This window comes from Carcharhinus amblyrhynchos, chromosome 20, assembly GCF_965287045.1.
Source record: "Carcharhinus amblyrhynchos chromosome 20, sCarAmb.v2.hapA, whole genome shotgun sequence".
Lineage (NCBI taxonomy): Eukaryota > Metazoa > Chordata > Chondrichthyes > Carcharhiniformes > Carcharhinidae > Carcharhinus > Carcharhinus amblyrhynchos.
In genome coordinates this window covers 13,957,472-13,984,845 of record NC_137343.1, presented here as the reverse complement: position 1 = coordinate 13,984,845, position 27,374 = coordinate 13,957,472, and the positions used below count along the sequence as shown (strand labels likewise).

At 42.6% G+C, this 27,374-nt stretch overlaps 1 protein-coding gene across 1 annotated transcript in view; it reads left to right on the top strand.

The window, feature by feature from the left end:
* The window catches only part of trpv4 (transient receptor potential cation channel, subfamily V, member 4), a 76,514-nt gene that overhangs the window by 3,297 nt on the left and 45,843 nt on the right, over positions 1–27,374 (top strand). Inside the window, exons 2-3 of the mRNA XM_080208105.1 lie at positions 14,083–14,255; positions 18,666–18,818. Coding sequence (XP_080064231.1) covers positions 14,083–14,255; positions 18,666–18,818 — 326 coding nt within the window. The remainder of the gene's footprint in view (positions 1–14,082; positions 14,256–18,665; positions 18,819–27,374) is intronic.

Here is a 27,374-nt window from a genome sequence, read left to right as displayed (position 1 = left end):
AATATCCTTTCTATAATAGGTTGACCAGAACTGTACACAGTATTCCAAGTGTGGCCTTACCAATGTCTTCTACAACTTCAGCAAAACATCCCAACTCCTGTATTCAATGTTCCGACTAATGAAACCAAGCATGCCGAATGCCTTCTTCACCACCCTGTCCACCTGTGACTCCACTTTCAAGAAACTATGAACCTGTACCCCTAGATCCCATTGTTCTATAATTCTCCCCAGTGCCTTACCATTAACTGAGCAAGTCCTGGCCTGGTTCAGTCTACCAAAATGCATCACTTTATATTTATCTAAATTGAACTCCATCTGCCATTCATCAGCCCACTGGCCCAACTGATCAAGATCCCATTGCAATCCTAGATAACCTTCTTCACTGTCCACAATGCCACCAATCTTGGTATCATCTGCAAACTTACTAGCCATGCCTCCTAAAGTCTCACCCAAATCATTAATGTAAATGACAAATAACAGTGGACCCCAGCACTGATCCCTGAGACACACCGCTGATCACAGGTCTCCAGTTTGAAAAACAACCCTCTACAACCACCTTCTGTCTTCTGTCATAAAGCCAATTTTGTATCCAATTGGCTACTTCACCCTGGATCCAGTCAGATTTAACCTTGTGCAACAACCTACCATGCAGTACCTTGTCAAAGGCTTTCTAAAGTCCATGTAGACAACATTAACTGCACTGCTGTCATATACCTTCTTGGTTACCCTTAAAAAAACTCAATCAAATTTCCACTCACAAAGCCATGCTGACTGTCCTTTCCTCTCAAGTGTCTGTAGATCCTATCTCTCAGAATACCTTTGAACAACTTACCCACTACAGACGTTCGGCTCACCGGCCTATAGTTCCCAGATTTTTCCCTGCAGCCCTTCTTAAACAAAGGCGCAGCCTTTGCCACCCTCCAATCTTCAGGTGCTGAACCTATGGCTGTCAATGATTCAAATATCTCTGCTAGGAGACCCACAATTTCCTCCTTAGTCTCCCACAACGTCCTGGGATACACTTAATCAGGTCCCGGAGATTTATTTACCTTGATGCGCTTTAAGACTTTTCTGCAACATATATACTCTTCAAGATATCACTATTTATTTCCCCAAGTTTCCTAATATCCATGCTTTTCTTAACAGTAAATACTGTTGAAAAATATTCATTTAGAATCTCACCCATTTCTTGTGGATCTGCACATAGATGACCTGTTGATCCTTAAGCAGCCCTATTCTCTCCCTAGTTACTTTTTTGCCCTTTATTTATTTGTAGAAGCTCTTTGAATTCTCCTTTGCCTTATCTGAGCAATCTCGTGCCTTCTTTTTGCCCACCTGATTTCTCTCTTAACTCTACTCCAACGCCCTCTATACTCTTCAAGGGATCCACTTGATCCCAGCTGCCTATGCATGTCACGTGCCTCTTTTTTCTTCTTGACCAGGGCCTAAATATCCCGAGTCATCCAGGGCTCCCTTTTTCTACCAGCCTTGCCCTTCACTCTAAAAGAAATATGCTTATTCTGAACCCTGTTTAACACACTTTTGAAAGCCTCCCACTTTGTCTGCCAACAGATTCCCCCAATCAACTTTTGAAAGTTCCTGTCTAATACAGGATAGGCCTTGCCCCAATTTAGAATTTTAACTTTTAGGCCAGACCTATCATTCTCCATAGCTCTCTTAAAACTAATGAGACAAGTTTAATTAATACCTTATAGAAAAGGAATCTCTAGGTGACAGTGACCATAACACAATAGAATTTCACATTCAGCTTGAAGGTGAGAAGTGTGCAGCTAACACTAGTGTTTTAAACCTAAACAAATAGGATATGAAGGCACAGTTGGCTAAATTGAACTGGGAAACTAGGTTAGAAGGTAAGAAAATTAGAGATGCAAAAGCAGACTTTTGAGGAGCTATGTTATAACTCTCAGCAAAAATTATTCCAGTGAGAGAGAAGGATCCTTTGAGAAGGATTGTGGCTAAATAAGAGGTTAGTGACAGGCCAAAAGATTGGACAGATTTTAAGAACTAGCAAAAAGTGACAAACAAAAGGGGGAGAAATTAGAATGAGAGAAAGATAGCTAGAAACATAAAAACAGATGGTAAGAGTTTCTACAAATATTTAAATAGGAGAAAAGTAACTAAGCATGTGTTGGTCCTCTATTTAGAGAGTGAATCTGGGGAATTAATAATGGAAAACAAGAAAATAGCAGAAATGCTGAAATTTTGTGTCTGTCTCCACTGTAAAAGACTGAAAACTTCCCAAAAATACTTCAAAATCAAGAGGTGGAGAGATTGAACGTTTGCGGATGGGTTAGCAATCAAGCAACTGCTTTGTCCTGGATGGTGTGAAGATTCTTGTGTATTATTGGAGCTGCATCCATCCAAGCAAGTGGAGAGTGTTCCATCACACTCCTGACTTGTGCCTTGTAGATGGTGGAGGGTCAGGAGGCGAGATACTTGCTGTAGGATTTCTAGCCCCTGACCTGCTCTGGTAGCCACAGTATTGATATGGCTAGTTCAATTCAGTTTCTGGTCAGTGGTAACCCCCAGGATATATACTGCTGGGCATCTTCAAAAAAGGAGGGAAAAGAAAATTGTGATTGATAAGTTACAATATTTCACAATGGAGGAATTTCCTGGCTGTTCACACTGGTGAGATTCTCTGCTCCCGTCCATGGTGTACCCCCTGCCGGGGGTTTCACAGCGGCTTGGGATGGGAAATCCCATTGACAGAAGGTCCTGTTGCCGGCAAATGGCATGCCACCCCCCACCACATCGTGGGGAGACCAGAAAATCCCCCTGACATCTTCCCATTTTGAGGTGTGTTAGATTGTAGAATGATCCTGCTGAACTTGATGCTCCTTTAAAATTGTTATGAAAATAACTGATGATGAGGGTAATAAGGCAAGCAGGGAGAAGGAGGAAAACTCGGCCAAGAAGAGATGGAAAGTTGGTTTGTAGTGGGGGATGCAGAGAGAAACTTTGATTTGAGGGAAAGGAATATGTTGAGGAGGAAGGGATGGTAAAGACTGTTTAAATAGGGTATTGGGCTCTGCTGTAAGTGCCAGAGTGGTTTATATACATACATCTGTAGGAGTATATAACAAATATGGAGGCATTGGAAACGTTGCCAACATATATAAAGTGTTTCCATTTGGTTTACTGGGGAATTTGAGACCGTCCAAAAATGTTTATTTTATCGCCTGTGAGGTTCAAAGTTTAGCTCAGGGTTAAACAGACGCTGCTGGGTTCAGTCTGAGCAGGTAACCGCGGAGGGAGATCTGTAGTTTGACTCAGTGGAAGGAGACTCTTCTCTGCGTTATTATGTGTTTCACGAGCTTGAAGCCACTGTCTGCCACAGAGGAGATGCTGCTATCAGTGAATTAAGCAGTCTGTTCAAGGCCATGAAACACATAGCCCAGACTGAGTGTCCAATGCAATACATAGAAACCAGGAGCAGGAGTAGGCCACTTGGCCCTTTGAGCCTGCTCTGCCATTCATTATGATCATAGCTGACCATCAAATTCAGTATCCTGATCTCTCCTTCCCCCTATATTCCTTGATCCCTTTAGTCCCAAGAACTATACCTAATTCCTTCTTGAAATCACACAATGTTTTGGCCTCAACTACATTCTGTGATGGTGAATTCCACATATTCACTACCCTCTGGGTAAAGAAATTTCTCCTCACCTCAGTCCTAAAAAGTTTATCCCTTTATCCTCAAACAATGATTCCTACTTCTACACTCCCCCAACATTGGAAACATTCTTTCCGAATCTACCCTGTCTAACCCTGTTAGAATTTTATAAGTTTCCGTGAGATCCCCTCTCACTCTTCTAAACTCCAATGAATATAATCCTAACCAACTTAGTCTCTCCTCATATGACAGACCTGCCATCCCAGGAATCAGAGGGTGTCCTCCTTTATCAGAGGGGCTGTCTTTAGAATGAGACGTTACACCACAACCCCATCATCCCTGAAAACAATCCCATGATAATACTCAAAGAGATTACAGACTTCTCTGTGTCTTAGCCAGCATTTACCCATCTTGTAACAACACCAGAACAAATTACTTGGCAGTGGTCTCTTCAGAATCTTAATAGGAAAAACATATCTAATAGGTATTTTCCTGAGGTTACTTTTACATGACATTCTTGAGTAAAAGAAACTTGTATTTATATAGCGTCTTTCATGACCTCAGGGCATCCCAACTGACTTTACAGCCAGTGAAGGATAGTCATTGAAGTGTAGTCATTGTTGTCATGTAGGAGTCCTGCTCATTGTCCTGGCTAACATTTACCCATCACATCATTCGGACTCACTAAATAAGTTAAATAACCAGACAAGTACTCACTGACAATTTGCTTGATGGAATACAGCTTGACAGGCTACACACTACGTATCACATGGCATAATGTTGCTGTCGGTATAAACCAAACAACAGCTGTTGGTATTATAATATATAATAGGCACAATATTCCTTTGGGTAAAATATCTAGAATTATTGATGGTTATCAGTGTTTGAAACTAGAAATGTTCCAATGATAAACCACAAGCACACAGCTTGATAGTTTCTCATTTTTGCTAGTTATGTTATGCCTAACGGATCAAATTTTTGATCTTATGCAAGTGCTTAGCCTCATTAACGTTCTCATAAATGTAGTTTATGAGTTTATTCAAGGTAGGGGAGCAAGGTGATGGGGCCTGTCAGGTTCAGAAATCCTGAGCAACAAAGCCCTGGGGTTTTGAGGATGAGGTGGTGCTGGGGGCGAGTGGCTCACAAAGAGGGAGGAGATGTAAAGGGAAAAAGCAGGGAGTTCAGCTGTGGTGGAAAGTTCATAGTTATCTTTCTGCTTGCTAGATAAATTATCAATGACCTTCGTAAGGTCGGAAATGGGGATGTATGCTGATGACTGCACACTGTTCAGCACTATTCAAAACCCCTCAGATACTGAAGCAGTTCATTTCCAAATGCAGCAAGACCTGGACAATATCCAGGTTTGGATTGACAAGTAGCAAATAACACACAAGAGCCAGGCAATGACCATCTCTAATAAGAGAGGATCTAGCCATCGCCCCTTGACATTCATTGGCTTTACCATTGCTGAATCCCCACTATCAACATCCCCGGGGGGGGATGGGGGTCACCATTGAACAGAAACTGAACTGGTCTAGCCATATAAATATTGCGGCCACAACAATTCGCTTGCTAACTCTCCAAAGGCTGTCCACAAGAGTGTGATGAAATACTCACCACTGGATGTGTGCAGCTCCAAAAACACTGAAGATGCTCGACATCCAGGACACCATCCGCTTGATTGGTATCCTTTCCACAAACATTCAACCTTTCCAACACTGAAGAACAGTGACAGCAGTGTGTACCATCTACAAGATGCACTGCAGCAACTCACCAAGGCTCCTTAGGCAGCACCTTCCAAACTCACCACCACTACCATCTAAAAGGACAAGAGCAGCAAATACCTGGGAATACCACTTGGATGTTCCCCTCCAAGTAACTCACCATCCTAACTTGGAAATATGTCATCGTTTCTTCATTGTAGCTGGGTCAAAATCCTGGAACTGTCTCTAACAACGCTGTGGGCATACCTACACCTCAGGGAGTGTAGTGGTTCAAGAGGGCAGCTCCCCATCACCTTCTCAAGGACAACTTGGGATCAGCAATAAATGCTGGCCGGCCAGGGATGCCCACATCCCGTATATCAATAATAAAATAATGAACAAGAAGTGTAGAAATGTCATGATGACTGAAAGCTATCTGAATTGTTTATGACAGTAGAAATATTATTGAATTGAATTGATTTATTAAGCCAATGCAAATGCAGAAACAGGAGCCCAAACTGAACTATATTGTATTACAGACACAGAAATAATTGGATGAATTGGGATAATTTTTCATCTTTAGGTCTCCTGCTCCAGATCTTAATGTGCTGATGATTCAAATCAAAGGGCCAGAATTTGTTGTAAAGGGGCATCTGTTGATGTCTGCTGTTAGTTAGACTTGCCTCTGCACCTTTTAACTCAAAACCTTTTTTGCTCATGAAGTTTCTGGGAGCATGATAATAGTTCAGCAAAGGGAATAAGGAATCTGGAACTTCAGTCAAACTGATGAGGTTTAAGGATTAGGAAATAAATGTAGAAAGAATTGAGAAGGATGGTGAATTAGAGGGGATGAATCAAATCAGGTTCAAGAAGAGAAATGGAGGGAATGTAAATTTAGATTAAGAGAGAGAAAAAAGATGCACAAAGTAAAAGGAAGTAATTTTTAAAATAGAAAATCTGACATTTTTGCACCCCCTAAAAGGTTCAAAACCTGAAGGGATGCAATTACAAATTTGTAATATTTCATTTTTAGTGCTAAAGATGTTGTTTGGCAATCATTAACACTTATCAAGTCGCTAAAAGATTTCTTATGCATAAAAGGACAAGTCTTAACTTTCTGCAGTGAGCTTAAAGGGTAAATAAAAACAGGTTCCTGCAAAAAGGGAAAGTTAAGGACGAGATGCCATTTTTGTAAAGCTAACAACAATATAGCGCAACCCGACAGCAACTTTTGGATACTCACCTATATCCGTGTATCTAGTCCTCAGCTGAAGTACCATTTACTCACAAATAATGGTGAATATTATTACCTTGCTGATAATTTGACAGAACATTTTCGCCTGTGTTCTACCACATCCTTTCTGGAATTCAATCTATTTATTGTCCTTCTGGTCTAATTCCCAGGGACAAGATCTATCTCTGCAATCTCCGCTGCTCTCACATCCTCTCCATACCCTTCTGCCCTTTGACTTGGGTCTATTGTGCTTTTTGCCTTCCTTTACCCACCATTCCCGATAGAATGCTATGCTGAAGAATAATGTTTGGATGAGCACTTGTAATATCATAATATTCATGGATATGGGGCAAGTGCAGGAAAATGGGGTTAGTGTGCCTTTAGTGGTAGATATTGTTGATGCAGACGGAATGGACCATAGGGCCTTGTCTGAGCTGTACAACTTTATGACCCTATGCTCCAGAACATCTTATTAAACAAATTGGGTGGGTCTTTTCAACCCTTCCTGCCAGTGGGATTCTCAGCTGCAGGATGGATGAGCCACGCAAGATGCCACAGACATTGGTGGTCAATGATGAACCACCTCTACCATTAGAAAACATGCCTCAGGGGGGACTGGAAGATCCTGCCCATTATGTCTGCATGTCTTTCTCCCCCTTTTTCTTAAAAGACATCCTTGGAACCAAACCATCATTCAGCCCTCTAATTTCTCCCTCTCTGGGCCAGTTCATTATTTTTATTTTGAACAGCCTTGTTTTTTCTTTCAACATCAAAGGAGCTATATAAAGACGAGTTGTCCTTCCTTTGTGTGCATGTGAGTTGTGTCTGTGAGAGACAGATACGTTTCCTGGAAAAGGATTTAACAATTTGAGGACTTCATATTTCCATCTTGCTGATTACACAAGAGTGATCCCTTTTCCCACAGAAATGAGTTAATTAGAGGAATTCAATCCAATGACTGGCACTGGTCACAAAAAAATCCACTAAGTGTCATTTGGCTCTTTTTTAAGAAAAAAAAATGTTGTCTTGTAGATGAATGCAACCTATGTGAGGTGATGTTTGAATACGTTGCTCACACATACATGTGGTTGGGACTGAATATTTTTCCTTCCTTAATTCCAACAGAGCAAGACATTTTCTTGCTGTGCTGTGTGGTGGGACCTCTTTCTTGAACTTGTGGTTATGAAGTCGCAGTCTGTGCACCTGAACAGTGGTTCTTCAGAGTCTTTGTGCTTTTAAGACTGAATACTTTGAATGGTGAATAGGGTTCTGTTACATCTGTTCTTTTTGCCAGAGCAGAGTGTAATCATTGAGGAAGCCCTGGATGATCCCATTCTGAAAAAAAAGGGACCTCTTTAAGAGCAGCGAATATTCCCCACAGTGTCTGAATTAATTTTAAAATTTGCAAAGATTTCTGTTGAATGTGATCTCCACATTCTTTCAGACAGTGGTAGGCACTTAAAAGGATGCTGTCTTCGTGGAAGTGTTTGACAATGACATTGAAATTGGACTGTGTGCAATTTGTAATGAACATGCCAAATCCTGCAAGTGGGGGAGTTATGTATCCACTACAATAATAAAAATGTTAACCATCTACTTTAAAACACTCATTACTAAAATTCCACAGTTTGTGTTCAGCCTCATTAATCCAATTGATGTCATTGAACTTGTGTGTTTGGAAACAATTAAAGCAAAAGGATACTTTTCCCGAGAGATGCTACTCTTTTAAAATTAATGCTACTAATTTGAACCTTTCAACAATGACTCACATTTATATACTGCTAAGACGTAGCAAAAGTTATTTAAGACACATCACAGGAGCGATTATTGAACAGAATTTGACACCAAGCTGCAGAAGGAGAAATTAAGGCAGATCACCAGATACATGGTTGAAGAGGTATGTTTTTAAAGAGGTTATTAACGGAGGAAAGAGAGATTAATGAAGGAAATTCCAGAACCTGGGGCGTAGGCAGCTGAAGGCATGGCCATCAATGGTAGAGTGATGAAAATCTAAGATGCAAGAAGCCAGAATTAGAGGAGCGTGGATTTTCTGGAGGATTGAGGTTTACCAAATTATTAGAGATCCTTCTTTACCTCTGCCTTTACATCTTTCCCTTAGTTTTCCTGGGAGCAGTGACTCATACTGAGATACTTTCAACAGCTTGTTAAACTGGTCATCCTTGATGAATGAATAAGACAGTGGGAGGGCATTACAGCTGAGCTGCCCTTAGTTATTATCAAAACACATACATTCCAACGTTGGTCATGGGACAGCAATCGAGTAAGATTTTTTCCTTCATTACTCAGGGACAATGAGGCAATTTGTAATGCTGCACTAAGATGCATGAAGTCAGTAATCTCTGGGATAATCCCAATGAATGAATGGTGTTGACCATGTTTGGTTGTGTATAATCCTGTATTGCTAAGTGGGGCTGGTGGAGATCAGTGAGGGGTGGAGATGTTCTGGAAGGTACATTTGTACATTAAGCATCCATGGACAATACATCTTAAGTAACTATAATCTCCTGAAACTTGCTTGACCACTATATGGCTTCAGACAACCTGAATTTCCTTTCCGTACTATCTCGTGCATTGCTTAGAAGCTTTCGATGTGGTTTTTGTCACTGCCTGCAAAGTTTAAATTCACATTTCCAATAAATTATGTATCGCTCAGGCTGTTAGTGCCCACAGATCCTGGTGTTCACCAACTGCACATTTTTGTCTTCATAAAACCTACTCAAACCCTCTAGAACATAGAACATAGAACATAGAACATTACAGCGCAGAACAGGCCCTTCGGCCCACGATGTTGCGCCGACCAGCTACAAAAACAATGACCCACTAGCCTATACCAATCCCTTTTCGTCCATAAACCTATCCAGAGATCTCTTAAACGCCCCCAAACTAGACGCATTTACAACCGCAGCAGGCAGGGCATTCCAATCCCTCACCACCCGCTGGGTAAAGAACCTACCCCTGACATCCGTCCTGTAGCTACCCCCCCTTAATTTAAAGCCATGCCCCCTCGTGCTAGCTTTCTCCATCCGAGGAAAAAGGCTATCACTATCCACCCTATCTAAACCTCTAATCATCTTATATGTTTCAATAAGATCCCCTCTTAGCCGCCTTCTTTCCAACGAAAACAACCCTAAATCCCTCAGTCTCTCCTCATAGGACCTCCCCACCATACCAGGCAACATCCTAGTAAACCTCCTCTGCACCCTCTCCAACGCCTCCACATCCTTCTTGTAATGCGGGGACCAGAACTGCACACAGTACTCCAAGTGCGGCCGCACTAGAGTAGTGTACAGTTGCAACATTACACTGCGACTCCTAAATTCAATCCCCCTACCAATAAACGCCAAGACACCGTACGCCTTCTTAACAACCTCTAATCCAACCAAATGGTTGAATGTTCTCCTGATCTCTCCTATGATTCAGAATGCATCCCTTGATCTATTTCTATTATGTGTGAATTTTACTTATGTTTAAAGCACAATATAAAATAAGTTGTTAGCCTAATTTAGGATTTTCAAATCTTCACACTCTCAAAATTCAAACTTGGCAAAATTTGCCAAGCCTTCCTTCAAACCCGCAACGGTGACTACCAAGAAGGTTGAGGGGAACAGATACAGGGGAACACCACCACCGACAAGTTCTCTGAACAACGCACCCTCCTGACTTGGAAATCCATCTCTGTATTTTCACTGTGAATGGGTCAAAATCCTGGAATTCCCTCCCTACCAACAGCGTGGGTATACCTAAACCAGGTGGGCAGCTGAGGTTCAAGAAGGCAACTCATCACTAACCTCTCCCAGGGAATTAGGGATAGGTAACAAATGCTGGCCTTGTCAATGATGCCCAGATATCAGGAAAGAGTAAAAGAAAATCAAATGTGAAATATAATGACAAATGTGCCTTTGCCTGATCTTCACTAACTGGATTGACAGGGTTGAAGAGACATATGTCACCAACATCTGCAGTTCAGACATGCCCATCTTAGAAAGTTGGGGAGGAATTTCAGATTTTCCTGAACTTTATTCACTAGTTTTACCTGGGGCCTGGACACTTGGCTAGGGGCTTCCCTATCATGGGTAAAATACTTGTGATGGAAGGAGGAGGTCCTTAAGAGGCCATTAATTAAGCACAAGGGTAAAAATTGGCCCATGGGTAAGTTAGCTGTCTGACCCCTTCATCATGGGTCAAATACCCATGAGGGTAGGCAAGGAAAGGGCAGGGTGCCCAATTTTATGCCCCATGTTTGCCATCATTGAAGGTCATAAAATTCAGTCCATGAAGTGAGTAATGTTTAGACTCTGATTCTATCATTCACCTCTCATTTTCTGGAGAAACTCTCAGCACCAAACATCATCCATCAAGTGAATGGAAAAATGTTAAAACCACCTTATTAAGAATATTTAATTAGTATCATTAATGATTTATCTATAAAGTTTAAGGTTAAAACCCCCAGTGGCAGTGAACTCCTTATCAGGTAGCAGAATTTCAGACGGTGATTGGAAAAATTGGATTAATGTGTGGAGCTGGCCATTCAGCCCCTTCAACCTGTTCTGCCATTCAGTTCAATCACAGCTGAGAAGCCCTCAGTTCCATTTGTATGAAGGAAGATGTTTTGGGGGAAGAGCCTGGGAAGAGAGGATGGACTTAAAAATAGTCATATAACACATAGAAACAATCATCAAAGCCAACTAACAGTTGGGTTTAACAAATTCCTACCCGGATATTGTTAATTATTGTTTCTGTCTGCCCTATGACTGTATTTCCCTTTTAACATGAACTTTTCACTTTGATGGTATTCTGAACAAAATGTCTGAAGAGCAACTTTTACTTTCTGCAAGATTGTGAATTATTGAGGATAAGTGCCATGCAAACAGATCTCTGCTCTTCCCATCGACTCCTGCCCTTCAGGTGATCAAGAAGGCGAATAGAATGTTGGCCTTTATAGCGAGGGGGATAGAATATAAAAGCAGGGAGGTCATGCTGCAACTGTACAGGGCACTGGTGAGACCGCAACTGGAGTACTGTGTGCAGTTTTGGTCCCCGTATTTGCGAAAGGATATATTAGCCTTGGAGGGAGTACAGAGAAGGTTCACCAGGCTGATACTGGAGATGAGGGGGTTAGCTTATGAAGAGAGATTGAATAGACTGGGTCTGTACGAGTTTAGAAGGCTGAGGGGGGATCTTATAGAGACTTACAAGATAATGAAGGAGCTAGATAGGGTGGAGGTAGAGAGATTCTTCCCGCTTAGAAAAGATAGCAGAACTAGAGGGCACAGCCTCAAAATAAGGTGGGGGGGGGAGCGCAGTTTAGAACGGAGTTGAGGAGGAACTTCTTCAGTCAAAGGGTGGTCAATCTCTAGAATTCTCTGCCCTTTGAAGTGGTGGAGGCTACCTCGTTGAATATATTTAAGTCACGGGTAGATAGATTTCTGATAGACAAGGGAATTAACGGTTATGGGGAGAAAGCGGGAAAGTGGCACTGATTCACTTCACATCAGCCATGATCTTATTGAATGGCGGGGCAGGCTCAAAGTGCTAGATGGCCTACTCCTGCTCCTATTTCTTATGTTCTTGTGTTCTTCCTAGCTCTGCATTTCCTCCAACCAGTTGGAGCACACAGAGAGCGGATCCTCAAACCTCTTCATGGAATAAAAGCATTCACTTGTTAAACACCAAAAGTTTGTTAGACATCACCACTGGTAACTAATGGTGGCAATGTTCCTGTAGATGGAGTGACATGGCTTTCATAATGTTATAAGTCTCCCATTAAAGCTAAGTGGACTTTGTAACACTGAAGAGTAAGGGGGAGAGAGAGAGAATGAGTGCACTGCTTAGTGTATCTTGATGTGCTTCTTCCCTCCTGAAAGTGCTGAGCCTCCTTGAAATAAGGTGCTATTGGTTTCTTTTGTTCTCTGACCCTTTACCCATGTTTGCATTAATCATGCACGAGTGAATATCCCAGCTGGCTGCTTGACCATACTCAAATCATAATCCTGTTTTTCAGCAATATTTCAGCAAACTCAATTGAGTACATGACAAATTATTTCCAGAAGCAGGCCATTTGAACCATATGAATGTGTCCCCCTCCAATCTCCTCTTGTCCTTCTTCATCCAACCCCATCAACATACCCTTCTATATGTCTCTCCCTCAGGTCCTTATCCTGGATTCCCCTTGAATACATCCATCCTAATCACCTAAGACACTCCTTGTTGATAGCCAGTTTCAAACTCTAATCGGGCCCTGGATAAAGAAGCCACTCCTGAATTCCTATTTGATTTATAAATGACTATCTTATATTTTTGACCCCTAGTTCTGGTCTCTTCCATAAGTGGAAACATCCTCTCTACAGCTACCTCATCAAACCCTATCATAATCCTGATGATCTCTGTTAGATGACCCTTCAACCTTCTTTTCTAAAGAAAGGAGCCCCAGCTTGTTCAGTCATTATTGGGATCTGCCATGGAAAAGTTCCCCCCATGAAGCTTGGAAGTATAACATAAAAAAAATGACAAATCTGGATTCAATTAAGAGAATCATAGAATCCTGATAATGCAGAAGGAGGCCATTCAGTCCATCGAGTCTACACCCGTTCTCTGAAAGAGCATCTTACCCAGGTCTGCCCTATACCCTTAACCACTCTCAGTTATCATGGTGAATCCACCTAACCTATAACTTGGGACACTAAGGGGAAATTTATCATGGCCAATTCACTTAACCAGCACAACATTGGACGGTGAAGGAAACTAGAGCACCTGGAGGGAACCCATACAGATGTGCGGAGAACATGCAAACTCCACCCAAACAGTGACCCAAACCATATCCCTGGAGCTGTGAGGCAACAGTGCTAATTACTGTGCTACTGTGGCAATGACCTAATGTTGGAAACAGAGCTGATTAATGATTTCAAAAGGAAATTGGATGGGCACTTGAGGAAATTAAGCTTAGTTTATTTTGGCTTACTGGGATGGAGCAGGGGAATGGGCCTGATTGGATTGCTATACAAAGTAGACGCGATGGTCTGATTGGCCTTTGTGCTGTAACGACTCCTATTGTATTGTATTGGCTCTTGTGTGACTCTTACTCGGAAAAAAGAACAAGCAGCTTTGATGCAAGGCAGCAGAATTGATTCTTTGAAGTGAATTCTCAGGATGGTGCTAAAGCTGATTAATGAGACACAATAGAGATTTATCCTTCCTTTAACTTGAACTGAGAGTGATGCTGACACTCTCCAAATTATACATTCCTCACCTCGATGTTACCCTCCCCCCCTCAACAAAATAAAGTTACCACACATACAGCCTGAAGGGATAGATGAACGTTCAGAAAATTTTCAGCTAATGAGCTAACAACTCTATTACATTAATTTTGACTAAGTATCCTTTAAGGATAAGGTGCACTTTGAATTGGTGACCTAAAACATACTTCAGTTTTGAAGCCTTTTTCTCCCTGTAAAACTCCACCTCATGTTCTTTTCTTCTTTTTCTTCCAGTAAAAACAGTCCAAAAGTAAAGGCCCCGGCACCTGAACCACCGCCAGTTCTGAAGGTCTTTAACAGGGCCCTCCTGTTTGATGTTGTGTCTCAAGGGTCTGTTGCTGGACTGGATGGCTTGCTTGTTTTTCTACTAAGTCAAAAGAAACGTCTGACGGATGAGGAATTTCGAGGTAATGTGAAAATCCAGATGTAGAGGACTTGTACTCAGTGCCACTGAATTTGCAATCACTGTTAGACTTCAGTAAACTCTGATTGTTTAGGTAACCAGACATGTTCATTCCAGTGTTCCCACCTTACTCCCACTTGAAGACTATCATTTACCTTAAAGCTTACCAACATCTGGAGATAAAATTAATCTCTGGCATGTAACACGAAAGAAGGTATAATGCGAAGAGAGAATATTTCTTTTGTAAGGTGAGTGTAATAGATTGTAAATGCTTGTGATAAAAGAACCCCTTTACTACACCCAGTCTACATAAGGAATCAGAATTTAAAAAAAATTAGTGTCACAAGGTAGGCTTACATTAACACTGTAATGAAGTTACTGTGAAAGCCCCCTAGTCACCACACTCCTGCACCTGTTCAGGTACATTGAGGGAGAATTTAGCATGGCCAGTGCACCTAACCAGTGTGTCTTTCAGACTGTGGAAGGAAACTGGAGCACTGGGAGGAAACCCACGCAGACACAAGGAGAACATGCAGATTTCGCACAGACAGTCACCAAGCCAGGAATCAAACCTGGGTCCCTGGTGCTGTCAGGCATTGTTTCACTGGAGGTTAATTGTATGTTACCTTTTGTTACAGAGGGACTGCAGTGTAAGAGTAAAGAAGTTTTATTGTAATTGGTGGGGATAGAACTTCGAGATGAGATAGGCAGTACTCTTTGTAGTTCTGGTCTCCTTACTTGAGGAAATTTTATATTTGTCTTGAGTCAGGGTGGGTGAAATGGAAATCATGAGACTGATGGATAGAATGAGTGAATTGTTCTTTGAGTTGAAATGGAGTAGACTTGCCCTAGATTCTCTAAATTTTGGAAGAATGAGAGATGGTCTCAGTGGTCACATTCTTCAGAATAAAGAGTCAGCCATTTAGGTGAGATGAGGAGAAATTTCTTCATTCAAAGGTTTGTGACTCCTTGGAATTCTCTAACCTAGAGGGCTGGGGATGTTCAGTCATTGAGTGTATTCCATAGAATTTTCAACACCAAAGGGAAGAAAGGGATACAGGAGTTAGGATGGGAAGACAAATTCAGGTAGACCACCCATATTGAGTAATGGAGCAGTCTCAAAGGGCCAAAATAGCCCACCCCTGCTCTCATTTCTTATGTTGATTTCTCCCCAAAGAGAGAGAGAGAGAAGAAAATTCAGAGTGAGGGCAAGCCGTGAGTAACCACTGCAAAGGAAAAATGGCGAATGCTGTGTTTCTGAAATAAAAACAGAAGATATTGGCAGGAAACAGCAGGTCAGTGAACATCTGAAAGACAAAAGCATGTTAGCATTTCACGTGAGGCCACCTATTTTGTGGAGGATTATTTTTTTCTTTCGGATGCTGACTGACCCACTGTGTATTTCCAGCATTTTCAATATTTTTAGCTTGGTTAGAAATGGAATTGCATAAGTTTGGGAATAACAAGTATCTCACCTCGAGATTCTCAGCTTATGGGGAAATGATTCCCTCTCAAATTTACCTTGAGACACTGAGCAATCTTTAGGTATCTTTACTTAGCTGGCCAACATTCGCCATGAGAGTCTCATGAAGGACAGGGAGGAGAGAGTGCCAGAGGCAGAACCCACTCTCTGTCCGGGTAACAATGAATGCCCAACTGGTAAAGATGAAACACTACCTCGCCAACTCCAAGAAGGGTGGCTTCTTGTTGCCAGTGGGTGTAGCAAACCTCAGATGTACAGTCAGGGTTTTCTAATCAGTTTTGTGGTAAATCTGTTCCCTGTAATTTTCCTACCCTATTATTTAAGACTGTGTTAGGGGTGTGGATGTTACTGAAAGGATGATAGGAGCCATTTTTTTGAGATTTATTCATGAGATGGGCCAGCATTTATTGACCATCCCTGAGGGCATTTAAGAGTCAACCACATTGCTGTGGATCTGGAGTCACATGTAGGCCAGACCAGATAAAGACATTAGTAAACCAGATAGGTTTTTACGGCAATTGATAGTGGTTTCATGGTTATCGTTAGGCTTTTAATTCCAGATTTTTATTCAAGTTTCACCATCTCCTGTGGTGGGATTCGAACCCGGGTCGCCAGAACATTACCCCGGGTCTCTGGATTACTAGTCCAGCGACAATACTACTGCACCACTGACTCCTCTGTGTGCCATTGTCCTAATTGTGTTTGGATTTTCTGGAATTCTGTGGTATTCCATAGTCTGTCTTGCTGGGTTGTAATGTGTGCTGAATTATCTTATGTCATGCGTTGTTTCATCTTACAATGTTTTCTATGATATAGAACATTTACGATATAGCACATTTTCCGAGGTTTAATATTGAATATTTGAGGAGGATTGGAAAGAGAAATTCAGATTCAGTTGCAGTGTGTTGTACAGAGCAGGAATCATTCAGGGTTGCAGAGGAGAAAGACAGGTGATGATTGCTCAGTAGTTTCAGTGAACTAATGGGTGGTTTGCCCCTGGACTGTTCAAAAAGATTAAACCAACGAAAGGAACCAACCATGAGTCTATAGATGATAGATTCAACCCGAAATCTAAACAACAGTCCATACAATACAGTATCACGTCACAGTCTGAAAGACGTGCTGGTTAGGTGCATTGCCCACGCTAAATTCTCCTTCCGTGTACCCAAACAGGCAGCAGAGAGGCGGCAACTAGGACATTTTCTCAGTTAGTTCACTGCAGTGTTACTGTAAGCACGACAGATCAGCCATGATCTTATTGAATGGCGGGGCAGGCTCGAAGGGCTAATTGGCCTACTCCTGCTCCTATTTCTTATGTTATGTTCTTGTGACACCAATAAACTTTAAACAAATTTTTAGAATTCAAAATCAGCCATGGGATTGTTTGTGAAGTTATAGAATAAAAGGTCAACTCAGAATCTATGGATTAAAGGATAAGCCTAGAACACGAAGAAAAATCAGCTCAGCACCTATAAAATATAAAATAATGCCTTAATCTATAGAATATGATGAACTGAGTGAAGTCTAGTAGAATCTATTGAGTACAATATAACACATTAACTTATATAGTACAAGGTGACCCATGACTACAGGATTATTCATAAATCTGGAGGATGCATAAGAATGGCAACAGTTTTTAATTCCTTAGTTCCTGAGGCAATTATTGACCCCAAATAAGGGGTGATCAAAAAAAGGCAAACTTTTTATGACGTTGGGTGTTATTTTAGGCAAAACATGTACATACATTGCCTAAAATACATACATTTTTATGAGTTAGTTCTTGGCTACCTGAGGTACCATTTTGTATCTCTGTTTGGCCACATTTTGGGCAGTTAATGCTAATGTGCATGAGCCACAGGAATGTTGGCATGGAAACCAAACATTTTCACCTAAGACCCAATGGTTGTTGGAAAAGTCGCCTGAAAGTCAAGATGATCAGATAATGGGATGGCCTTTGAAAGTCCTGCGGTGAACTGGCCCACTTCCCAGGGTTATCATCATTTACACAATCCCAAGATTGAATAGAGGACAGGATAAGTGTGGGGTGAGATGGGAGGAATGTGAACGCCAAGGTTTGTTGCATGATGAATTGTTGTTTAAAAAACAAAGCACTTTACTAGCAATAACTGCGCATCATGGGGCGTAGAGTTAAAAATCAACAATAAATTATTTTTAACGTTAAAATTCAGTTTCTCTGGGCCTTCTTTTCCCCTTGGAATCAGGAGGGGGGGGGCACTCCTGCCTCTACATCCAGTCTACCGTGAAGCTCGGTTCTGACAGGGTCAGACTTTTAATGATCCTAGCACTGGCTCTGCCAGTGTCTGGGCTGTGGGTGAGAATGGAAATGGGACATCACGGAAATGGTCAGATTGGTAGCCATTGCTATGACTGCCACCCCTGTGTGGTCCAAAGGGAAAAAGAAGAGGTTCTTCATTTCCAAAGTGACCAGGGCAAATAGAGAGCTGGGATCTGGGATAGGGCAGTGAAAGGTTTGTGATTGAAATGTTATTGCTGGTTTTGTTTTTGTCCCAACTTTCAGAATTTTTTCCTATCAGATAAAAGAGTTTCGGTGCCCCTGTTCCCATGAGGCAGGTCACCATCAGAGAATTCCTAATAGATGCCGCCCCCCCATGAAAATCTTGGAAACTCGAAAGACGAGCTCTTAACAAACTCCCGAAAGATCTCAACATGCCCAAATAATGAGGCTGGCGACTACACTTCCCCACCTACTACCCCACCACCCCTCCTCCCATCCTCAGAAAAGTCAGCTGAGTTCAGAAGGAAAGTGGCAGACTGGCGCCATGTTTCCTTCTGCTGTCCCGCCATTCCATCCCGATACGCATTGGGAATATCTGTTTACTGCAACATACACAGTGTAGCAGCACATTGAGAGTTGAGAATAACAGCTCTTTGTCTTTCTCTTATTCCCAGAACCCTCAACAGGGAAGACATGTTTGCCGAAAGCACTGTTAAACCTAACCAATGGGAAGAATGATACCATTCCGGTGATGCTCGAGATTGCAGAGAAAACAGGAAACCTTCGAGAATTTGTTAACGCACCATTCCGTGATGTTTACTATAGAGGTGAGAAGGCAGCGGTGGACAACGTTATCTGTTGTAGTTTAATTTAATGCAGTTTTTTAAACTTTGTGGGATTAGACAGCTCCCAGCCAGTAGCTGGTGGGAATAATGAATTGAGGTAGCTCATGTGATTGCTAAAATGGATCCCTGCCTCTTCATTTTCTCTTTAGTGCAGTTTTGCGTACATTGACCGCTCTTTGGTAGCCCTGGGTGGCTATTACATACATGAGGTTAATCAGTGAGTATCCGTAGGCTATTTCACGGTGGAGGCATCACAGTTGAGGCTGATCCTATGCACACTTAAGACTTGAAACTTCACCTGCCATTTTATCCTGGATGGCAAAGTACTCAAGGAGTCCTGGAAGGATTGTGGATTTATGGACATCAGGTGACCACATGCCTGCAATATCTGGCAGGAAGACCAGAAGCTGGAACTCTGGTTAATTAACCCCCATTATAACCAACAACACTGAGGCCAATTATAAAATTCCAACTGCTACCCAGTGGCAGGCACAGTGGTTAGCACTGCTGTCTCACAGCTCCAGGGTCCTGGGTTCGAATCCCGGCTTGGGTCACTGTCTGTGTGAAGTTTGTGCGTTCTCCACATGTGGGTTTCCTCGGGTGCTCCAGTTTCTCCTCTCAGTCCAAAGATGTGTGGGTCAGGTGCTTTGGCCATGCTAAATTGGCCCTTAGTGTGCCTTGGGATAAGTGGGTTAGAGGGATTAGCACGGTAAATATATGGGGTTACGGGGATAAGGCCTGGGTAGGATTGTTGTCGGTGCAGACCTGATGGGCCGAATGGCCGCCTCCTGCACTGTAGGGTTTCTATGTCACCCTAACTGCGGTCAGGTAACTCCACACGGTTTATGGATTAAACCATGGATCTTCCTGCTCCATATTTAAAAGTTAAAGTTTATTTATTAGTCACAAGTAGGCTTACATTAACACTGCAGTGAAGTTACTGTGAAATTCCTCTAGTCGCTACACTATGGCGCCTGTTCGCATATACTGAGAGAAAATTTAGCATGACCAATTCACTTAACCAGCATGCCTTTCAAAGTGTATGAGGAAACTGGAGCACCCGGAGGAAACCCACACAGACACAAGGAGAACATGCAAACTCTATACAGACAGTGACCCAAGCTGGGAATCGAAACCAGCTCCCTGGCGCTGTGAAGCAGCAGTGGTAACCGCTGTGCTACTGTGCCATCCTATAGCCATCAATGGTCCATGTTAGAAGGTCACATGAGAGTATTCTGGGTAAAATCTCTAATCCCCAATCATCTTTTCCCACATTAAAATCATAAAACAAGATGTCCAGGAATGAAAAGGCAGGTTCCTGATAGGACTTCATCACAGTTCAGGAATCCTCAAAGGCAGATTCCTCCTGTTGTTGTAACTGAACCCTAAATGCTCATTTTATATTCACATTGATAACTTTAGCAGAGGCCGTCTTTACCCTTCTGTTTTCCCTTAAAGAAAATCTATAAATAACAGCTAGAAAATTAGGTTATAAATTTGAAACAGCAATGCGCCCAGTGGATTATTTATTATTGCATTGATGTGGAATACTTGTGGTATAAACACTGGGTGGAAGATGTGGATTGAGCCTGAGGGGAGGAATTTCAGAACAGGCCCCAGTGCAGCATTTCTATGATAGAAAGCCACCGTCCAGTAGTTTTGAGGTAGAGATGAGACAGTGAACCATGTTCCCCAGCACTTGACATCGATCAGCATCAAATCTTGCCCTCTCCCTAAATAATGGAAGGCTTGCTCAGTGAAGGGCATCCGTGACTTGACATTCACCTCAGAACATTTAACATAAAGTTGATGCTGTGTCAGGAGAGGTGGGGGATGGGGAGGAGGTGGTAGAATGCTGTAATTTACTGCCAGTTAAAACCCTACAATTTCTTGTGGTTTTGTTGCTTTGGAGTAATGAGAACCATCAGGGTGGGACACTAAACAGGATGGGGGTGGGGGAGAAATCATTTTGATCTTGATTTAGTGTCTAAAATCATAGAATCCTACAGTGCAGAAGGAGGCCATTTGGCCTATCAAATCTGCATTGACCATAGCCAATCCAGGCCCTATCCCCAAAATCCCATGCATTTACCTTAGCTAGTCTCCCTGACACTAAGGGACAATTTAGCATGGCTAATCCACTTAACCCACACATTTTAGGACTGTGGGAGGAAACCCCAGCATCCGAAGGAAACCTTTGCAGACATGGGGAGAACATGCAAACTCCAAACAGCCAGGGACCCAACCTGGGAATCGAACCCAGGTCCCCGATGTTGTGAGGCAGCAGTGTGCCACCATGCCGCCCCCGGGTGATACTGATTCAGTGTCTGTTTTCTGTTTTCTTCCATTTCCATGGACTTCACTGGATGATCCTGAAGTAATGAGGCAGGCTGATAGGCTAGCTGACTGTGGGGAGCATCACAGCTGGGCCTAATCTTTACCTCAGCCATGCAGCTGCTGTATAGCAATTCCTTCCAAATAATTTTAGTTAGAAGCTTATACCTTCTCCCCGTCCATCTGCAACGCTGTGTTCAAATACAAATTAAAGAAGGGAGATAATTTTCTGACCCACCATGCTACCCAATCCTTTTGACTTTTTCTGAGTGCCTGATGAGAAGGGAGCCCATGGAAAGAAGATGAAGTCTTTGTCAGTACTTCACCGGGGGGGTCAGCAAACCCAAGACTAAAGTCATGGTTTATTGGGCAGCAGTGATCCCCATGTTCCTGTATGCTTCAGAGACTTGGACAATCTGCACCAGGCACCTCATAGCACCGGTGAAGTACACCAGTGGGTGCCTTCGCAACATCTTCCAAATCTGGAGGCAAAAAAGGTGCCCGCTCCCAAATCAACTTGCCCAGCACCAAGCGCTAACCACTCAAAACCATCCCTGCTGGGTCGGACATGGCATTCATCTGCCTGCTAGCAAACTCCTGAAGCAACTGCTCTACTTGGAACTCAGTCGCATGAGGACAGCGGGAACATTTTAAGGATCTCTTCAAAGCATCCCTGAAGAGGTCAGATATTTCCTGTTGATTCGTGGGAAACCCTGGGTTGTGACCGAGCAAAATGGAGGTTAATTTAGGAAGACAGTGAACACATTGAGGAACATAGAACATAGAACCCTACAGTGCAGAAAGAGGCCCTTCGGCTCATCGAGTCTGCACCAACCACAATCCCACCCAGGCCCTACCCCATATCCCTACATATTATTACCCACTAAATCCCTCTAACCTACACATCCCAGGATACTAAGGGGCAATTTTAGCATGGCCAATCAACCTTACCCACACATCTTTGGACTGTGGGAGGAAACCCACACAGACACGAGGACAATGTGCAAACTCCACACAGAAAGTGACCCGAGCCAGGAATCGAACCCAGGTCCCTAGAGCACTGAAGCAGCAGTGCTAACCACTGTCCTACTGTGCCCCCCATCATCGCGGAACATGTAAAGGTGAAATCGAGTATCAGAAAGACCTCTCAAATCCCAAATAATTCATCTCGCCAACCCTTCCAACACTACCTGACCTCTATGTGCAGATCATAGATTGGATTTATCAGCTATTCGAAACCCAGTTCAACAGAGTGGAAACAAGTTATCCTCGACTCTGAGGGACTGCCTAAGACAGGGAAGAAGCAGAAGTGTCAACTGTGATTAAATATTCAAATTTTGACCCACAGTTAATAATCCAGAGATGAGGATACTATTCACTGAGCCACTGCCAACACACCAAGAGGTCATAATGTGATTTAATACACTTAAACATGACCAGCTCTTACCATATCTCATACACTGAATCCCAGGATTGTCCCTCAGGATATCTTTTGTGTAGGCTTACCAAAAGGATTCCCATTCACGGAAATGTGAGGTGGAATTTTGCTATCCCGTTGTGAGGGCAGGACTGTAAAATGTGGTGAGATGTTCAAATGTCCGTTGGCAGCCTTGGGCTCACTGTTTGTGTGGAGTCTGCTTCTCGGCCTTTTGGCTAAGATCAAGTGTAGTGTTGACATGCTGCGCTTTGTTGAAGTCATTGGGTTGTAATTTAGCTTCATTTGAAGCAATTTTTTAAAGTGGCACCTCGGCCTTTTGGCTAAGATGCAAATGAGATCAAGCCTTGGAGGAGGAGCTACACCTACTCCAATCAGCTTGGATCACGTCGATCAAGCCCAAGACAGGAGGTGAGAGCCCTGTCTTGTCAGTTTGGATCGGGTATGTCATAACCTGCTGGGACTCTGAATTGGCTTTAATTTGACTTGATTGGATTGGAATAAAGTAAACAAAAAAAAAAGTCCATTGACTGTAAAATCCCGCTGGCGTAAAATTCCACCCGTGAAGTTTCACCTTGACGGTTCAGAGGAAATTTGTAAGTTATTTACAGAAAACATGGCCTAACTCGAGTTTGAAAGTTAAGACACATCCCTGAGATAATTGAAGTGTAAATTTTTTTTTGCATTTAGATCAACAGAATAGTTTTTTTGGGTTTATTGAAATATACAGTCAATGTAAATATGAGGTTGTAAAAGCATTCAGAATATCCTGTTATTAAAAAAAGCAGACAGTCATCTTCAATGTTTCTTGAAGCTGAAAACTTTTTTTTCTCAAATTTATTTTCAACTGTAGCAAAGTTGAAGAAAATGGTTTACGAGGTTCACTAAAAGCAGAGGTTTTATTGCAATAATTAATAGCCCTCTGCACATTCCCTGAGTCCTCAATTAGCCCGATATTTAAAAATGGTTGATCTGATTTTGCTCCATGAATGTATCCTTTCAAATTGATATAGATACGTATATTTTTAAAATATTCATACATGGGATGTGAAGGTTTGCTTGGCCATTTAAGAGTCAACTACATTGCTGTGGGTCTGGAGTCACAGACATGCCAGACCAGGTAATCATAGAATCCCTACAGTGCAGAAGGAGGCCATTCAGCCCATTTGAGTGTACACTGATCACAATCCCATCCAGACCCTACTCCCATAACCCCACATATTTACCCTGCCTAATCTCCCTGACACTAAGGGGCAATTTAGCATGGCCAGTCAACCTAACCTGCACGTTTTTGGGCTGCGGGAGGAAACTGGAGCACCCGGAGGAAACCCACGTGGACACAAGGAGATTGTGCAAACTCCACACAGACAGTCACCCAAGCCAGGAATTGAACCCAGGTCTCTGGCGCTGCAAGGCAGCAGTGCTGCTAACCACTGTGCCGCCTCTGGTAAGGACGGCAGATTTTTTTTTGTGACCTCAGGATCCCAAAATGCTTTACAGGAAATGAAATACTTTCGGAAGTGTAGTCATTGTTGTAATGGAGGAAACGTGGCAGCGAGAGTTGCCAACTCTGGCTGGATGTAGTCTGGGAGATGTTGGCAGATGTCACATCATGGAAAGCCAGTAGTGTGGCATGAGTAAGTTTTCAGCAAGTGCGAGAGAACAAAACAAATCTCTAGATAAAGTTTCCTATTGTGAATATCCCTGTTTGGACAGAGGAAAATATATCTCTTCCATACAGAGTTGACTTGAGAAGTCACTTAAGACACAGATTAAAGTGGAACTGTAGCAGGAGCTCATTGTAAAAGTTAAATGGGGAACTTTTTCTGCAATTTAGAGTGTAAGTTACCCACTGAAATCATTGTTGTGTTTACTTTGATTATTACCGTTTTAAAACTTCAAATCTTATCATGTGATCCTTTTAGCCATTCACTGGAAATTCAAATATCCTTTTAAAAGTTTTACATCTCCGCAGGGTTCGTAACAGAATGCACAGTGGTTAGCACCACTGCCTCACAGCATCAGGAACCTGGGTTCAATTCCCGGCCTTGAGTCACTGTCTGTGGAGTCTGCATGTTCTCCTCATGTCTGCATGGGTTTCCTCTGGGTGCTCTGGTTTCCTCACACAGTCTGAAAGACATGTGGTTAGGTGCATTGGCCATGGTAAATTCTCCCTCATTGTGCTTGAACAGGCGCCAGAGTGTGACGACTGGGGTATTTTCACAGTAACATTATTGTAGTGTTAATGTAAACCTACTTGTGACACTAATAAATAAACTTTAAACTTAAATGTAACAAATATACTTATATAGACCAGGATTTTTTGATTGCACGGTTTCCTTTCCTGCCATCTGTAGTGTTGGCATGAACGCATTGCTGATGTTACTAGTTGCCTGCAGCCACTTAATACTCCAAGGGGTTGATTGGAGATGGAACTTCCGCCCAGTTCCAATAGTGCCAGAAGTTGCAATGGGCAGGACCGGAACTGCAAGTAGTTTCCAGAGTCTTAAGTCTCAGAAGTCCAGGACTAGGTGTGTGGGGGTCTCAGGGCAGGAAGGGGATATTAGACCTGGTGCTGGATAGAGCAACTTGTGGCAGGGTGAGGGTACTAGTGGAGAGGGCAGGAGGCAGGAAGTACCTGCAGGGACCAGACTCTTAGGAAGGAGGGGGTCTGTTAGATGTTGAAAGGCTGTCGATAGAGGTGCCACCCCACACCCCTCATTCCCACCCGAGGCCCCTGGACCCCTTCTCAGGTACACTTTCTGGGCTTTGGGTGTCCGGCATTCCAGTCTGCCTCCCACTGCCCCTGGACTCCTCCCACCAGCCTGAACTCGAGGTTGGATGGGAAACAGCCCCTAAGAAATCATTAACTTGGCACTTGAGGGCCTCTATTAGGGCAATTGTGTAAATGTGAGGGGTGGTCAGGGCTGGTGGGAAGGCTGTCTGAAGAATGTTACTGCCCCCCTCCCCACAACATAAACCCCCTGACAAAGGAATGTAAAATCCTGCCCAGCTCACCAGAATTGTGTTGGGTTTCTGTTGGTTTTGAAGCTTTCCTCAACACTCCTGCTTCATTGATAAGAGAATGTATTGCCCATATTGAGAATTTATTATCTAAGCTTTGCTGCTATCAACAAATAAGTTTTTTTTTTGTGTGCTGAATTTTACCCCAAACCGGAGTGTGGAATCAGCCAGACTCGCAGCTTGAGTGTGTGCGCAGCAGCTGGAGCCTGACTGCACGTTGCAGCACAGCGATGGATGAGATTGTACGACTCTCCACTTGATTTCCCAGTCTCACAAGTTGAATTTCAACCATTTTAAAAGGCACAATTTGCTGTTGCTTTATTTGTTTCCTGTTGATGCAGTTCTACATTTCAATGCACATTTCACTATTTTTCTACACTTCAAAAGGTACTCAATCAGCTGTTAAGTGTTTTGCGATTTACAGACATTGTGAAAGGAGTATAAAAATGCATGGCTTGCTTTCTTTGAGAGAGATTTGCCAATCACACTGCCATAGGGAAGGTGGGAAAGGGAGAAGTTTTCCAAACTGCCCCAGATGCCCAGCAATTGAAGATTACTCAGCAGGTCTGACAGCATCTGTGGAGAGAGAATAAAACCAACATTTCAAGACTGCATGACCCTTCATCAGAGCTGAACACAAAGAAAATTTTCCAATAATAGCATCCCCCCCCCCCCGCCCACCCCAACTTTAGTATAAATCTCATCTAAAGGGAACGTAAATTGTGATGATAAAGGAGGACAAAGATGCCAAAAGTGTCTGTTAAGAGATCGGAATGTGTTCCGACATGAGGGGTTTAAAAAAAAGTCTTTGAACATCTGAAAAGATTTGATTTGGGTAGAACAACAATTCAGCTGAAAATTAATTCAATTGGCTAATGAAAAACTTTACAATTGGCCAAGGAAAGGCAGGGATTTGCATCTGGGCGGCTCAAGGTTGAAAATGATTTGATAGAACCTCAAGGAATTTGCCTTATCAGATTTGTAGTTCTACAAAGGGGCAATGCAGAATTGTCTCCTCGGAGGGAACAAACAATTCGCACTAGTATTCTTATTTCCCCTTTCATTGGTGTTCCATTTTCAAGTACACAGGAATAATTCAGACTAGTTTTATTATTTCCCAATTTTACTGGTGGTGCAACGACAATAATATTTCCCTCAGTAACAATGAAACAAAGGAGATAGTCATTGACTTCAGGAAACTTAGTGGAGGACATGACCTTGTCTATATCAACAGGGATGAAGTCGAAATGGTCAAGAGCTTCAAGTTTCTAGGTGTCTAGGTCACCAACAATCTGACTTGGTACCTCCACATTGACGCTATAGTTAAGAAAGCCCATCAGTGTCTCTACTTTCTTAGGAGGCTAAGAAAATTTGGCATGTCCGCTACAACTATCACCAACTTTTACAGATGCACCATAGGAAGCATCCGTTCTGGTTGCATCACAGCTTGGTATAGCTCCTGCTCTGTCCAAGACTGCAAAAAATTACAAAGGGTTGTGAATGAAGCCCAGTCCATCATGCAAACCAGCCTCCCATTCATTGATTCTGTCTATACTTCCCATTGCCTTGGAAAAGCAGCCAGCGTAATCAAGTACCCCACACATCCTGTACTTACTCTCTTCCACCTTCTTCTGTGGGGGAAAAAGATAGAAAAGTTTGAGCTCATGTACCAACTGACTCAAGAACTGCTTCTTCGCTGCTGCCATCAGACTTTTGAAAGGACCTACCTTATATTAAGTTGATCT